This window comes from Bicyclus anynana, chromosome 16 (assembly GCF_947172395.1).
Source record: "Bicyclus anynana chromosome 16, ilBicAnyn1.1, whole genome shotgun sequence".
In the NCBI taxonomy this organism is placed as follows: Eukaryota; Metazoa; Arthropoda; class Insecta; order Lepidoptera; family Nymphalidae; genus Bicyclus; species Bicyclus anynana.
This window is the reverse complement of record NC_069098.1, coordinates 9,596,396-9,611,632: the sequence shown is the minus strand read 5'-3', so window position 1 is coordinate 9,611,632 and position 15,237 is coordinate 9,596,396. Positions and strand designations below refer to the sequence as shown.

General features: G+C 39.4%; 1 protein-coding gene across 1 annotated transcript; it reads right to left on the bottom strand.

Moving 5' to 3' along the window:
* Positions 1-4,343: 4,343 nt before the first annotated feature.
* LOC128198875 (uncharacterized) lies at positions 4,344-5,150 on the bottom strand. Its single transcript, XM_052886327.1, has one exon. The coding sequence runs from the start codon at positions 5,148-5,150 to the stop codon at positions 4,344-4,346; it is 807 nt and encodes a 268-aa protein (XP_052742287.1).
* Positions 5,151-15,237: the final 10,087 nt, after the last annotated feature.

Sequence of the window (15,237 nt, the reverse complement as noted above, 5' to 3'; positions counted from 1 at the left end):
TTTAGTAAAACATTCGCTCGGCTCAAGAGACCGCGTGTAAGGCCTTTTATTTTATTGGAAATTTCACAGAACACATCGTTTTCAACTTTTCGCAATATAAGTAGGACGTGGGATAATATAAAAGGTTTTGTAAGAAACCAGAGGGTTGTGTGTTTGTGTGTGTTCTGGGTTTCAATCTTAAGTTTTTTGTACCACTTTGGTACTATTTGGATACTTATATATTTGGGTTTGAGCAAGGTATGTCGTGTCCCGGGTAGCGGTTATGGGTGATAAATAATAGTAGGCTCCACTGATAAAACACTTATATTGACTATCAGTTACAACGGTTAGGTAACGACTGGCGACAAACCGCCCGTATCGACTTCGTCATAATTACGAAAATGCTTAAGTAGCATTTTTATTTACAATCTATGTGTGTGTGACCACCACATCATTCCACCCCCTTTTTTTTTTTTTTTTACAGAAAACAATGTATAGGAAGTATAGGGGTGTTTCATTCTTAACACTATAAGCACAATGCTGACAAAACGTTTCACGAGGAGCATACACTTGTTACACTTAAACTAATGAACTCTGTAAAGCTAACAACAAAAAAAAAATTAAAACAAAAAAATATATATAAATGACAATGTAAAATTTGTATAAGTGTAATATTATGTAAACAATTTTGTAGAACACCTTCAAATACAATTACTTTAAACAGAATATGGTTTTTACTTTAACATTGCACACTAATATATATTTACCTAACTTAATATATTACTTTTGATGTGCCCTGACTTGTGTTCCCTGCATTTTGTATTGCCGACATGCTGTCAAGTTTTATCACTGGCACATTGTTGTCGATTTGCCTCTTCATAAAATTTTTCATGTATTTTTGCCACTGGGCACGCACACCATACAATATTATAATTGACAACATTACGATTATTACTATTAACATGACCTCTACGTTATTCTCAGGAATTTGCACTTTGTGTTCGCTATTGGTAGTCTGCGAAATCACTACTTTTTCTTTATTATTTTGGTTGCCCATAATAATATCTTATTCTGCACTACTAAAATATATGTGTATACTGCCTCGTGAAAACATATTCCTTATTTATATATACTTACTTATTCTAGAAAAAATTTTGGTACTACGTGATAAAATATAAATCATTTCTTAAAATTATAAACATGACGAAACAATTAACAATAATGCAACTAAGCATAACGTGCAGGTACGCGGCTGACGCGACCACTGCTCGTTGTTTTGCATTTTACACCGTTGGTATTATAAGGGACCGTACACACTGTGACTTTCTTTTTTAAAATCGGTTCCGTAGTTTTTGGCGACATAGTATTTTGGGGATTATCGTTTTCCTCCAAAATATAAGCTGGTTTCAACCGATCTATAGAAACTTTAACCTGACGTGTGGGTAATTGGACCTTAAAAACTTTCTCTGTCCTGCTAATTACTCGGTACGGACCGTCGTAAGGCGCTTGGAGAGGCTTACGCACCGCGTCGTTCCTGATAAATACTTTGTCACAAGTGTGTAAATCCTGGTGAACAAAAATTTTTCTCGAGTCTTTATTGACCCTTTTAACAGGTTTTAAATCATTAATTATACTTTTTAATTTGCTTACATAACTAGAGCTATCTAAAATATTATCCTTACTTATATCATAAAATTCACCTGGCAGCCTAATACTTGTGCCGTATACCATTTCAGCACAACTAACATTAGTGTCTGCCCGTACAGCGGCTCTTAAACCTAGTAAAACGGTTGGTAGTTCTTCTACCCAACTTTTAGTTGACAGTCTAGCCATAAGTGCTGCTTTTAAAGATCTGTGCCACCGTTCTATCATCCCATTACTCTGCGGGTGATAAGCGGTAGTGCGGATCTTTTCAATACCCATAAGATTCATGAGTTGCTTGAAAAGATTACTCTCGAAACAACGACCTTGATCGGAAGTACACTTAAAAAATACTCCGAAACGCGTTATATAGTTTTCATAAAGAGCTTTGGCTACTACTTCAGCTGTGATTTCTTTAATTGGGACAGCTTCTGGCCAACGCGTACCTCTATCTATCATAGTCAAACAGTATCTATATCCCTCGGGTGATGTATTGAGAGGGCCTATTATGTCAATCATTAAGTGACTAAAACGATCTACTTTCTCGAAAGTACCTAAATCGGATACAGTATGCTTTTGAATCTTAGATCGTTGACATGGGATACAGGCCTTAGCCCATCTTCGGATATCTTTATTCATACCTACCCAAAAGTATCTATCTCTAACCATTTTGTTGGTAGCGCGAATACCCGGGTGACTTAAACTATGAATTGCATCGAAAGCGATACGTCTAAAACTTTCCGGTAAGTATGGTCGGGCCTTATTAGTCGATGTTTCGCAAACAACGCAACTATCGGTGCCTGGCATCACGATGTTTTTGTATTGTATTTTTTTCTTTAGTTCGCTTAACTCTTCGTCATCATTTTGTACACGTGCGAGTTCCGTGAAATCAATGACCGTAGGACAAACAATTTCTTCCACGCGGGACAAAGTGTCAGCTACTATGTTATCTAACCCGCTCACGTGGCGTATGTCCGTAGTGAATTCGCTAATGAACATTATCTGTCTAGCTCGCCTAGGTAGCTCTTTCACGCTACCTATCTTTGAAAAAACATAAATTAGAGGTCTATGGTCAGTATACACAATAAAATTACGACCTTCTATCATATATCGAAAGTGAGCTATCGCCGAATAAATGGCTAATAACTCTCGATCATAGGTACTATATTTCCTTTGTGCTTCCGAGAACTTTTTAGAAAAATAAGCAATAGGTTTCCATACGTTACCTTCTCTTTGCTGTAGAACCGCACCCATGCATGACTCTGAAGCATCCGTCATAAGCGCCAAAGGTTTGTCTATCGCAGGATACGTTAACGTCGCGGCGTCACTTAGGCTCTGTTTACACTGCTCAAACTGAGCGTTTGCTGAATCAGTCCAAGCGATTTTTGACTTATCTTTTTTTTTTGTATTCGTTAAATAGCGATCCAACTCAGACTGCTTTTCAGCGGCACCTGGTATGTGTGATCTATAGAAATTTAACATACCTAAAAATCTCCGGAGTTGGTCCACAGTAGCTGGCCTCGGAAACTCGATGATGGCTTTCACCTTCTCGTCGAGTGGACGAATCCCTTCCGTTGTTACTTCATGACCTAAAAACTCCAATTTTGTCTGTTCGAAACAACACTTTGATATATTCAGAGTAATACCGAACTTCTCTAAGCGACTAAATACTTCCTCTAAATGTTTTCTATGCTCGTCGACGTTGTTACTTGCAATTATTATATCATCTATATACACGAATAAAAAATCTAAGTCTGGGAGTACGCTATGACACATAAAACGCTGAAAACTTTGGCCAGCATTTCGAAGGCCAAAAGGAAGTCTGATGAACTCGAAAGCCCCGAAAGGGGTTGACACAGACGTCTTTTCAATGTCCATCTCGTTAACTGGTATGCAATTGTAAGCTCTGTTTATATCTAAACGTGAAAAAATTTTCTTATCAGCGAGTAAGTACGTGAAATCGCGTAACCTTGGTATAGGGTAACTATCGGGCTTAGTAATAGCATTTAGGCGCCTATAGTCACCACATGGCCTTATCTGCCCATTTTTTTTAAGCACTATATGTAGAGGGCTTGCCCACGCGCTTTTACTGGGTCTGCATATTCCCATTTCACACATTAACCGAAATTCCTCTTTAGCCTTAGCGTATCGGTCTGGCGGTAACGGTCTTGCTCGACATTGAACAGGCGGACCGTTCGTCTCGATGTGATGACAAACGCTATGCTTAGGAACTTCCTTAAAAGATACCGGTTTAGTTAAATCTGGATATTTAGCTAACAAACTATAATGTGGGTGTTGATTATGAATTGTAGTTATTGAACTTTCCATGCACTGTGACATACTAGCAATAACATTAAAATTTGTTACCTGATCCACTAGTTTCCGTTTACTAAAATCTACCACTAACTTATACTTAGTTAAAAAATCGGCTCCTATTATAGGTTGTCTAACGTCAGCAACTATAAATGTCCACCGAAATGCTCTCCTTAACTTTAAATTTAATACTAAACTATGCAACCCAAATGTCTTAATAGGTGTACCGTTCGCGGCATACAGTCTATAGTCCTCGCACGCTCTATTTTTCTCGCGCACTGCCCACCGGGGTAACACTGACACATTAGCCCCACTATCTATTAAAAAACGTAATTTACTGTTTTCGTCAGTTATACACAAGCGGTAATTTATCGACGGGTCACAGCCTCCCGCTGCAGACAGGACCGAAGCTAGTTTTCCGCACTGCCAGTAGGCTGGTTCGATGTCTTCCACGTACACGGTTGAACACATTTGTGTGCTCGGGCTCTAAACTTATAGTGGTAGTAGCAAAGCCAGTCTGGATCTGCCGGTGTCCTCTTCCTGCTACCGCTAGTGTTGCGCGTACGTGGCGCGCCGTGTGACCGTGATCGGCTTCTTCCACCGCTACGCTGGGAATTTTCAATTTTTCTTAGTCGTTCGCCCAGCTTGTGGATCTCCGCTATGACATCTGGAGAATCACTCCTTGCACTCCGTACTGCGGCCACCCCCTGTATAGGCATTGCATTTTCTGTCACCTTGTCTGCCATTCTGGCCAAAGCGTTAATATCGCTTAAACCTGATGCCGTGAGTATTCCTCTCACCCATCCCGGCAAATGGTTTTGCCAAAGGATGGTAAGGGTTTCATCTGTAACTTTGCCACTTGCCAGCTCTTGCATTTTCCTCAGCAACTGCGATGGCTTCTGGTCGCCAAGCTCCATTTCAGATATCAATTTTTGTACCTTTCTATTTTCTGACTCCTCATAAATGTCAAGTAATCTTGTTTTTAATGTATCATATTTACCATTTTCCGGCTGTTTGACTAATATGTCTGTCACTTGTTGTATAACGTCTTTTCCTAATTTCGATATGACAAACTGAAATTTCGCCTCGTCAGACATCTTCTGCGGGTGTAGCACTGCCTCCGCCTGTATGAACCAGTGTCGCGGCAAATCCGTCCAAAATTCAGGAATTCTCGCCGATACAGACACGCCGGAAACTGACACCTCTGGTTGAGCCATTTTAAATTTCAATGTGTGAGTCGTTACGTGTTGCTACCCGTGCAAAATAACCGCTAATAAAACCGAGTCGGGTCACCACTTTTGTACCACTTTGGTACTATTTGGATACTTATATATTTGGGTTTGAGCAAGGTATGTCGTGTCCCGGGTAGCGGTTATGGGTGATAAATAATAGTAGGCTCCACTGATAAAACACTTATATTGACTATCAGTTACAACGGTTAGGTAACGACTGGCGACAAACCGCCCGTATCGACTTCGTCATAATTACGAAAATGCTTAAGTAGCATTTTTATTTACAATCTATGTGTGTGTGACCACCACAAGTTTATGGTTTCCGGTTTAATTAAAGTTACATGATGCTTAACACCTACGTTTTAGGATGAAAGATTTAGTGGTACTAGCGGATGCACGTCCGCCCTTAAAACTCCTTAATCCGGCCGTCTTGCATAATCCGGACGTCTACTAACTATAAACTACCTCCCTGCCAAATTTCATCTTTGTACCTTTAGTGGTTTTCGAGATTTCGTGATGATGACCTTTCGCATTTATATCTTTAGATTAAGTCGCTGAAGAAAGCTATCAAATACAGATAAAATAATCTTGACATGTTTACTGGAGTTATCACATAATTTGATAATATCCTTTTTTCAAACATCCGCGTTTATAATTTTCTTAGAAGGTACAAGTTTTGTTCATACATAATCTGGGTGGATTAGATCTAACATGTTTGGTCGACGTATCCGGCTACTGAAGACATATTCAGATAAAAAAAAATCTGTTGTCTGTAACTTACTTACTGACGATAGTTGAAAGTGACAAAGTCATAAGAAAATACTGATGGAATGGTTGCAGTTTTCAAGAGAAAATGTTCGTTTTTCTACAATACTGTTTAATAACCCTCATAGACCAGAATATACTTTATTTCTTGTAAAAAAAGTTGGCAACCCTAGAGCGAGGGAACGACGCATGACGTCATCTTTTTTCGAGCCTGGATTCATCGAATTATAAGACGTTGTCACGTCAATATAAAATTATTGTTACGCGATTTATAACTGACTACTAGAAAATGGGTATTGTAAATAGTAATTGATGTTGTTATTCTACAAAAATTATGTAGACAATGATTATAAGCGGTGGGCACCCTACCAAGGGCGGCAAATTTTAATAAGTATTTTTAAGTATTAGTTTTGATAATAAAATTAATATTATATAGATTTAGTTCATTTATTTTATTACTAGCTGCCGCTGCGCGGTTTCACCTGCGTGGTTCCCATTCCCGTAGGAGTGCGGGGATAATATATAGCCTATAGCCTTCCTCGATAAATGGGCTATCTAACACTGAAAGAATTTTCAAATCGGACCAGTAGTTCCTGAGATTAGCGTGTTCAATCAAACAAACTCTTCAGCTTTATAATATTAGTATAGATACACCAGATGCCTATTTTATTAGCTTAGTGGTACCTACCTTTTGTGTTTTAATAAATAATATAAATATAAATGACTACACTTTCAGCAGTTCCCGTGGTAATACGGGCATAAAATACAGTCTTGGACTAACTTTAAATGGTAGAAGGACTTACGACTTTTCGTTTTTATAATATAAGTATCTATCATCATTGACAACCCATGTTGGGCTCACTGTTGAGCACGAGTCTACTCTCAGAATGAGAGGGGTTAAGTCAAACCCACCACGCTGTCCAATGCGGATTGGTAGACTTCACACACTTAGAGAATTAAGAAAGTTCTCAGGTATGCAGGTTTCCTCACGATGTTTATCCTTCATGTTTGAGACACGTGATAATTAATTTCTAAAATGCACATAACTCAAAAGTTAAAGGTGCATGCCCCGGACCGAATTCAAACCTAGGTCGAGGTCATATCCATTGGGATATCACGGCTCATAATTAATTTCTATAGTTGGATAGTATAGACTAAGAAAGAAGAGAAACGACAACAGACAGACAGACTCTTAAAACAGAGCAATTATCTTATCTTGCAGATGGCTCGTCGAGTCGTCATCCGAAACGGCTTTGAATAGCGAGAACTTGAAGTTTGTCATTTGCTAAGAAGAATTTAATCTTCATTTAAAGGAATGAATAATTTAAAAGGTCGCCATTATGCCAGCAAAGGCGGCCATACTGAAACTTAGACAAGCAAGAATATAATGAGTATAGTTACGAGATCAGAACGCTTTGACTCGCCACAGACCGCGCCGCAATTTCTTTCCTATTAAAAATTCTTTCCTTAACTTCTGAGAATTTAATCGGATATCACGTACACGAACCGCAATTTAATATATTACCGCGCTGAAGGATCAAATACGTGGCACGGTATTTAAAAAATGTAATTCAGGTTGAAGACTGGAAGAGCGTAAATACTCACTTTGTTTGACATTATTTAACTTATCCAGAAATTTTGGCTTGTGAGAGGCTCTGGCCGTGGCTAGTTACCACACTACCGGCAAGCGATTTAACGTTCCGATACGATGTCGTGTAGAAACCGAAAGTGATGAGGATTTTCATCCTACTCCAAACAAGTTAGTCTGCTTACATCTTAGATCATCGCCTACAATTAGGTGGAATTACGTGTATAGTCAAGGGCTAACTTGTTTAGAATATATAATAGAAAAATTAAGAACATTACAAGCATACATAATTCAAAAAATCAATATCAAATTAATTTTAAAACTATATGCTTATATATTCTTTCAGTTTCTAAGTCTGTTTGTTGCTTTAGTCTGCTTTACTAGCTTGTTTCAATTAACAGTGCAGTGGTACAACCAAAAATAAATAAATATTATTTAAATAAATAAAAAAATAAAAAATAATATTATATTAAAAAAGTGAGTACAATTATAAATAAAATCTATCCATTTCACTTCTAAACAGATTCTTCACTTCACTTCACAAATAAAAAAGAAATTTAAATTGTACGATAGCGTGTTCCAAAAATTATTTCCACATTTTTTTACAGTAATTCTTGTTGCATAAAAACCATTAAAAGACAGTAAAATTTTCTGATATTCATAAAAAAACCAAGACGTAGGGAACCGTGTTTGGGATATTATAGGGGTGGCTCCCTCTCAGGTAATCGACTGACAAATGTCTCAGTTATTTTACCTACTTCATTCCACGGATGCTGTAATAGAGATTCTTTCACTTTTATTTTGAGGGAGACATTTTGAACGAGTGTAGTATGGAAATTGGATTTGAGTGGTTGAGAGATTTGGTCACAAATTTAATGGCACAGCAATTTTCCGGAATATTTTTTTTTACTATTTTTATTCTTTACAAGTGACTAAAATCTCACCTGATGGTACGTGATGATGCAATTTAAGATGGAAGCGGATTAACTTGTTAGGCGTAGGATAGAAAAATTGGTATGCATTTTCGCATACCAATTTTTCTACACGACATCGTACCGGTACGCTAAATCGCCTGGCGGTTCAACTTTGCCGGTAACTAGCCACGGACAAAGCCTAGACCGAACTCACCAGCCAGACTTGGACCAATTAAGAAAACCTCAATCGGCCCAGCCGAGGACCTCCGACTCGTAATTCCATTTTTTTATGGTTGGCTGCAAGAACTCATTCTTAATTATGAATATTTTTTTGTTAAAACTAATGTTCCGTAGGTATGCATTAAAGTAATTAAAATAAAATCAATAAAAAATATTTTTGTGACAAATCAATAATACCTACTACTTGTTTTTTGTAAGGTTGAGTGAAGTCTATTAAATACTTTTTACTAAACTAAATCCTTTCAAAAAATTAGAAAAGTGTTAAAGCATTTATTAGGTCAAATTTTGGATACGTGCTTGGAGACGATCAGATTGGATTTTTTTTTTTTTTTTTTTACGTTATATAGGCTAGCGCTTGGCAGCAATCATGCTTGACAGTAAGCGATGATGCAGCCTAAGGTGGAACGCGCTTGCCTAGAAAATGCCTATTCACTCTTAACTTGAATACACCCATGTTGTAGGTGGTAGGGAAAACTGAAGCTGGAAGGGCATTCCATAATTTCGCAGTGCGGATCAGGAACGAAGAACCGAAACGCTTCGTACGAGTCCAGGGGACATCAACTACGTATGGATGCAGACCTCTGCGATGCCTGGCAGTTCTGTGGTAAAAAGGTGAAGAGGGAACTAGATCGAAAAGTTCCTGAGCGCACTCTCCGAAATAAATCCTGTAGAACACCGACAGACAGGCAACTTTTCGGCGATGCTCTAATGATTGCAATTTCGCATTAGTTAGCGCCTCGTTACCGATGAGCCTTCTAGCTCGGCGATCCACCGAGTCCAGAGCAGCAAGCTGGTATTTGGCCGATCCATCCCATAAATGGGAGCAGTACTCCATGCACGAACGAACCTGAGCTTGGTAAAGAGTAAGAAGCTGTTCCGGCGTGAAGTAGCGCTTCACCTTATTTAGGATACCGAGCTTCTTACCAGCTGTTACTGCTTTGGACTCAATGCATTCTCCAAAGTTGAGCTTGGACGATATTGTAATACCTAGAAGCTCAATACTGTCGGTGATCGGAACAGGTGTATTCCGGAAAGTAGGAGTAAACTGGAATGGACTCCTTTTCGCAGTGAATAAACACGCCTGTGTTTTGGTAGCATTAAATTTGACTAGATTGGCGTCTCCCCAGTCGGACACCTTGTTTAAGGTCAAATTGACACGTTCTACCAATGTCTCTCTTTGCTCAAGGGTCTCAGCCCCACTAGCGCGAGGATTGGACATATATCTATCCGTTACAGTGCTGTCGTCGGCATACCCAAATAAACCTGGCTTGAGCAGGTCGTTTATGTGCAGCAGGAAGAGTGTAGCGGAGAGAACTGATCCCTGAGGAACTCCGGCATTGATTGCCATTGGATCAGACGAGCTGCCGTCTACGACAACTCGAAATGATCGTTCGCTCAGGAAATCTGATATCCAGCGACATAGGCTAGAGGGAATCCCGTAGGCAGGAAGTTTACTTAAAAGGCCATCATGCCAGACCCGGTCAAAAGCCTTCGAGACGTCTAGTGAAACAGCGAGCGCTTCACCATGCTTCTCGATGGCTTCACCCCAGATGTAAGTGGCATACACTAGAAGATCACCTGTCGAACGGTTGCGACGAAAACCGTACTGATGGTCCGAAAGGAGATCATTTTGCTCGAGGTATGCCAGGAGCCTGTTGTTCAATACACGTTCCATACTTTTACAAAGTATGGAAGTGATTGCAATAGGTCTGTAATTAGCCGGGTCGGCACGGCTTCCCTTTTTTGGTACAGGTTGTACATTAGCAACCTTCCAAGCCTTCGGAACCTGAGCAGACTTAAGGGAGAGACGGAACAGGCGAGTTAAAACAGGAGACAACTCAGGGGCACATGTTTTCAATAAAATTGCTGGTATTCCATCAGGACCACTGGCCTTATTCACATCCAAGCTGCGGAGCACCTTCAAAACCTCACATTGGCGTATGCGAATCTCTGGCATAACAGTGTCGCATGATGGAAGGTTTGGAGGGGAGGTGCTCCCAGCATTGAGCTGTGAATTTTCCGCAAAAAGAGTCGCTAAGATGTTAGCCTTGTCTTTTGAGGTGAAAGCCAGCGATCCATCCGGTTTCAGCAAGGGTGGAAGCGAAGGACGACAGAAGTTGGTTTCAACCGATTTCGCGAGAGACCAAAAAGCTTTACTACCCCGTGGATAAGATGCTAATTTGGCCCCAATGCGGTTGGTACGGTTGAAACGAGCCTTCTTTAGAACCTTCTTGTAGGACTTGGCAGCTAAGTTGAATGCTCTCTTCTTTGCAGAGATATCCGGAGCTTTAGTGGTACGGGCTTCAGCCCACGGTGCAAACGCTGAGTTTTTAAGGATTTCAGCATCAGCGCAAGCAGAGTTATACCACCGAGGAACCTTGCCATCCAGAGATATGTCAGCGTATGGAATAAAAAATTCCATACCCTGACGTATCACCTTTGATATAGCTTGTTCGCAGCTCGACGGATCATTAGAAGAGAAGCATATCTGCCGCCATGGGTAAGATGCAAAGAAGTGCCGCATCTCATCCCAGTCTGCCGACTTAAACCGCCATACCCGCCTAGTACCGGCAGAGCCAGACTTTGGAGGGTAATACATCGAAACCGACTTGACCACACAGTGATCGGATGTGCCAAGGGGTGCGGCAACTGACACTGTAATCTGGTCTGGGTCGGAAGTCAGCAGAAGGTCCAGACAATTAGGTGTGTGACCTTCAATGTCGGGTATCCGCGTCGCTTCATGGACTAGCTGAGAGAGACCTAATGACAAGGAGAATTTAAGAGCCTCTCTTCCAGCGTGGTCTGTAGTCTGGTATGGGAACAGCCAGTCTTGGTGATGGGCATTAAAGTCCCCCAGAAATACTATTTGAGCAGCAGGATACCGACGCAGGGCAATGTCAGCCGTCTGGGTAAGATATTGAAACATCCGAGTTGTCTCCTGATCACCGGTATGCGACCTATAGATGCAAGCATACACGATCTGCTCCATGCCCATATCCAATAAGCACCACAAGATGGAGAAGTTGGGCACCTCCAAGTTACGGAGACGTCGGCAACAGATGTCATTACGAGCAAACAAGCACACCCCAGCGTGAGATTTAAAATTGTGCTCCAACGCATATCCCGGGTAATGCAGGTACGCTGCATCTGCTGGACTACTGATTTGCGTCTCCGTCAAGAAGAATAAATTCGGCCTCTCAGTCTCAAGATGATGATGGACTGCAACGAGATTGGAGTGCAATCCCCTTATATTAGTGAGATGCACTTTGAGAGAGAGGGGGTGCAACCGCTGAACAAATTTACTCTTCTTTTTCTTGTGCTGCATAATTATCAAGTGAATAGGGTAAAGGAAGTGGAAGTTGTACGAGGCTCTGCAATCATAGACTCCACAATCTGATAAAAAAGATACACTAATGAAAGGCTCGAATGGAGACTGCGGGGACGCCCGAACCCCCCTGGAAATCGCCATCGGACCCTCTCTCCGGACGCCAACCGGCACGATGGAAGCCATTCCAGGATTTTTCGTTAGTTGGCGGGGCAGCCTTTCGTAGGTGGCTAACCTACAATTGGGCCCCCTACGAACTGCGGTCGGCCAGCGGAGAACCGTGCTTCGGATCCCGCTACCCTCCAAATCGAGACTTCCGGTGCATCTATTCCACAGATCAGGTTCTGTCACAGAAAGCAGAGCTACTGTACAGACCCAATTCCTTATGACGGCTTTTGCGACCAACGCGCCGGAACACGACTAATCGTAACAGTTACCTGCCATAATCAGTCATTTGGCGACGCGGCTCTGATCGCAGGGTGGTTTTTCAAGCCACGACCGAAGTCTACCACCTCATGAAATGTCACTCATTTAGCACCACCCAGGGGTCACGTGTAGGGTATCAAGGGTTGAAACCAAACTTCGGTATTACCTACGGACGCGAGTGACTCTGACCCCCAAAAAATTTCATCTTCGACATACCTACTTACTAGTTCTCAATATAATATCCTGCTAAATCGTTAGTATAGTAACAACTAATAATATGACAAACTTAGTTGTTCAAAAGTTGTAAGCTTACTTGAAATTGACGAATTGGAATTAAGGAAAGTAAAATAAAAAATACGTATACGTCTCGGGACGCTAGACTGAAGTGATAACTTAAACCTGCTGCCGTATGCCGTAAGAAAAGGAAGAGTGACGCCGTAACGCGTTACGTTACAAAGTCAAAATTCAAAAAGTAAGAAATATATATATTTATGTAACAATTCACCTCCAGCCGATCCTTATATAAAAACAACGAAATATAAGGAAGCTTAAGCGACAAATAACATTTTTCTGCTGTAACCTCGTGTTTACTGCCGAGTGTTTACCATCCAAGCCCCAGATGTTATTCGCCATAAGCTTCTCTTATTAGGGATTCTGTATGCTCAACCGCGGGAACAAAGTAGGTATTTTTTGTTTTCGTGACATTATTAATATTTTCTCTTACGTTTTAGGTATCAGGATTTGCGACTGTATTTCGTTGTATAAAATATCACGACAAGAGTGTTTTAACTTTTTTTTTCTGTAAGTTAACAAACGCAAAAGTTTTTTTTTAATGATTGCAATATCACGGAATCATATTGATTTATGTATGTTTTTGAAATGTAGCTTTTCATCAAATATATAATTATCATCAAAAAAATCGAAACAATCCGCCGAAACAGTACTTGCGGACTTTTTTGGACGCGATGTATATTTTTGATTTTGATTTTTACTATTTTGAGTATGTATAAAATTAAAACATAAAACACTTATTTATTCTTATTATGTGGTTTAAAACATTTGTTGTTTCAAAAAAAAAATAACATTTTACTTATTTGAAACATAAAATCTAAATAAATTATCACACTAATATTATAAAGGCGAAAGTTTGTGTGTAAGTGTGTAAGTAAGTTTGTTCCTCTTTTACGCTGGGGCTACTGAAGCGATTTCGCTGAAATTTGGAATGGAAATAGATTTTACTCTGGATTAACACATAGGCTACTTTTCATCCCGGAAAAATCCATGGTTGCCGCGGGATTTGTGAAAAACTGAATTCCGCGCGGGCCTAGCGGTCGGTATAAAGTTATATAATTTACATATTTGTTATTATAAACTACACTTATTAAAGCTAATATCTTTGTAGCTTCGCTATGCTTTTCTGTTCACTATTTTGATAAAATAAAAAGCTTTATCAAATCAAAGTTACTCAAGAAATAAGATCTTTAGTACCAAATGTTGCGGTATTTGCACCAAGCAATCGCCCTACAAGGTTTTCAAACCAATTAGACTCAACAATACGTCTGAGTGAGGCCATGAATAATTTAACTTACTAATGCCTTGTGTGATACATAACCAATATCCACTTAGCACAAAGCGAAGTCTAGATAAAGGACGGATTAGTCTGCACCCAGTATATAATACGGCTACTGTAATTATATTACATGTATTTACTCTGGACAGAGCAATGCAAAACATAACTATACATTCCATACCAAATCTTCATCATTACAACCCATATTCGGCTCACTGCTGAACACGAGTCTCCTCTCAGAATGAGAGGGTTTAGGCCAATACGATATAAAATTCCCGGCGTAAATAAAGAATTCCCGGCGAGGGTCCGCCCATAAAATACTTACTGATAGATCGCATAAATTTAGTTATAAAAAACATTGCATACGAGTAAAAAAATGAGAAAATATTTTATACGTCCGGTCAGGTGTATAGTGGAAATCCTGTGGGAAATCTAACTTTCCCGAAGGCGCAAAAAGCAATCGACACTATCCAAAGTTATGCCAGAGAATAACGGTTTCTGTCGAGTACCTACTGATATTATGGAACGCATTATTTACTGTAGGTGAATATTCATAAAAATTCAGGAAAAATTGTGAGTAGTTTTGGTAGGCATGGAATAACAATATAGATAAAATCATTTTTTAAAAAAATAGGTTGTGCTCTAAAAATGTATTGTTTTTTGGCACCGCTTTCATAGCGATCAATAGAAAGGACATAGGTACGATGTTATTTTTCGCTTTTTAATGTAATGCACCTATACTAAAGCCATACTCGAGGAGTACTGTTCACTAACAAACAAATTAGAAATGAGGGTAGAAAACGGATGTCATTTCATAACTTTTTTATGAACTTTAAATTTATGTATTGTTTTTTTAAAATATTATTCAAAACATATTACTTAAACAACTCTATATCTAATTGTTTGAATCCATTTAATCAAATTTATTTTCATTAATAAAGAACAAGCTAATTATAATTATTATTAGATGTGAATTGACTAGCGATTTATACCCTCGTTTTTAATTTGTTTATTGGTAAACAGTATTCCTCGAGTATGGCTTTAGGTTCGGTTAATTTTTTTGTGAAAAAGATTTTATTTTCCTATTTTTAGTGTGTCCTAGCATAATGACCGTAAACGCCACAACCGATTTTCGTGAAAATTAAACGGGACCAATCTGGAAGTTATTCTATATCAAACAAAGTAAACCTCTAAATTAGTTATTATTTATGTTGAAGTTATGAGGTAACAAACATTAAAAAAAA

Bases quoted from the DNA above. Each gene is read 5' to 3' on its own strand.
- LOC128198875 (XM_052886327.1), bottom strand. From the start codon at position 5,150: ATGGCTCAACCAGAGGTGTCAGTTTCCGGCGTGTCTGTATCGGCGAGA.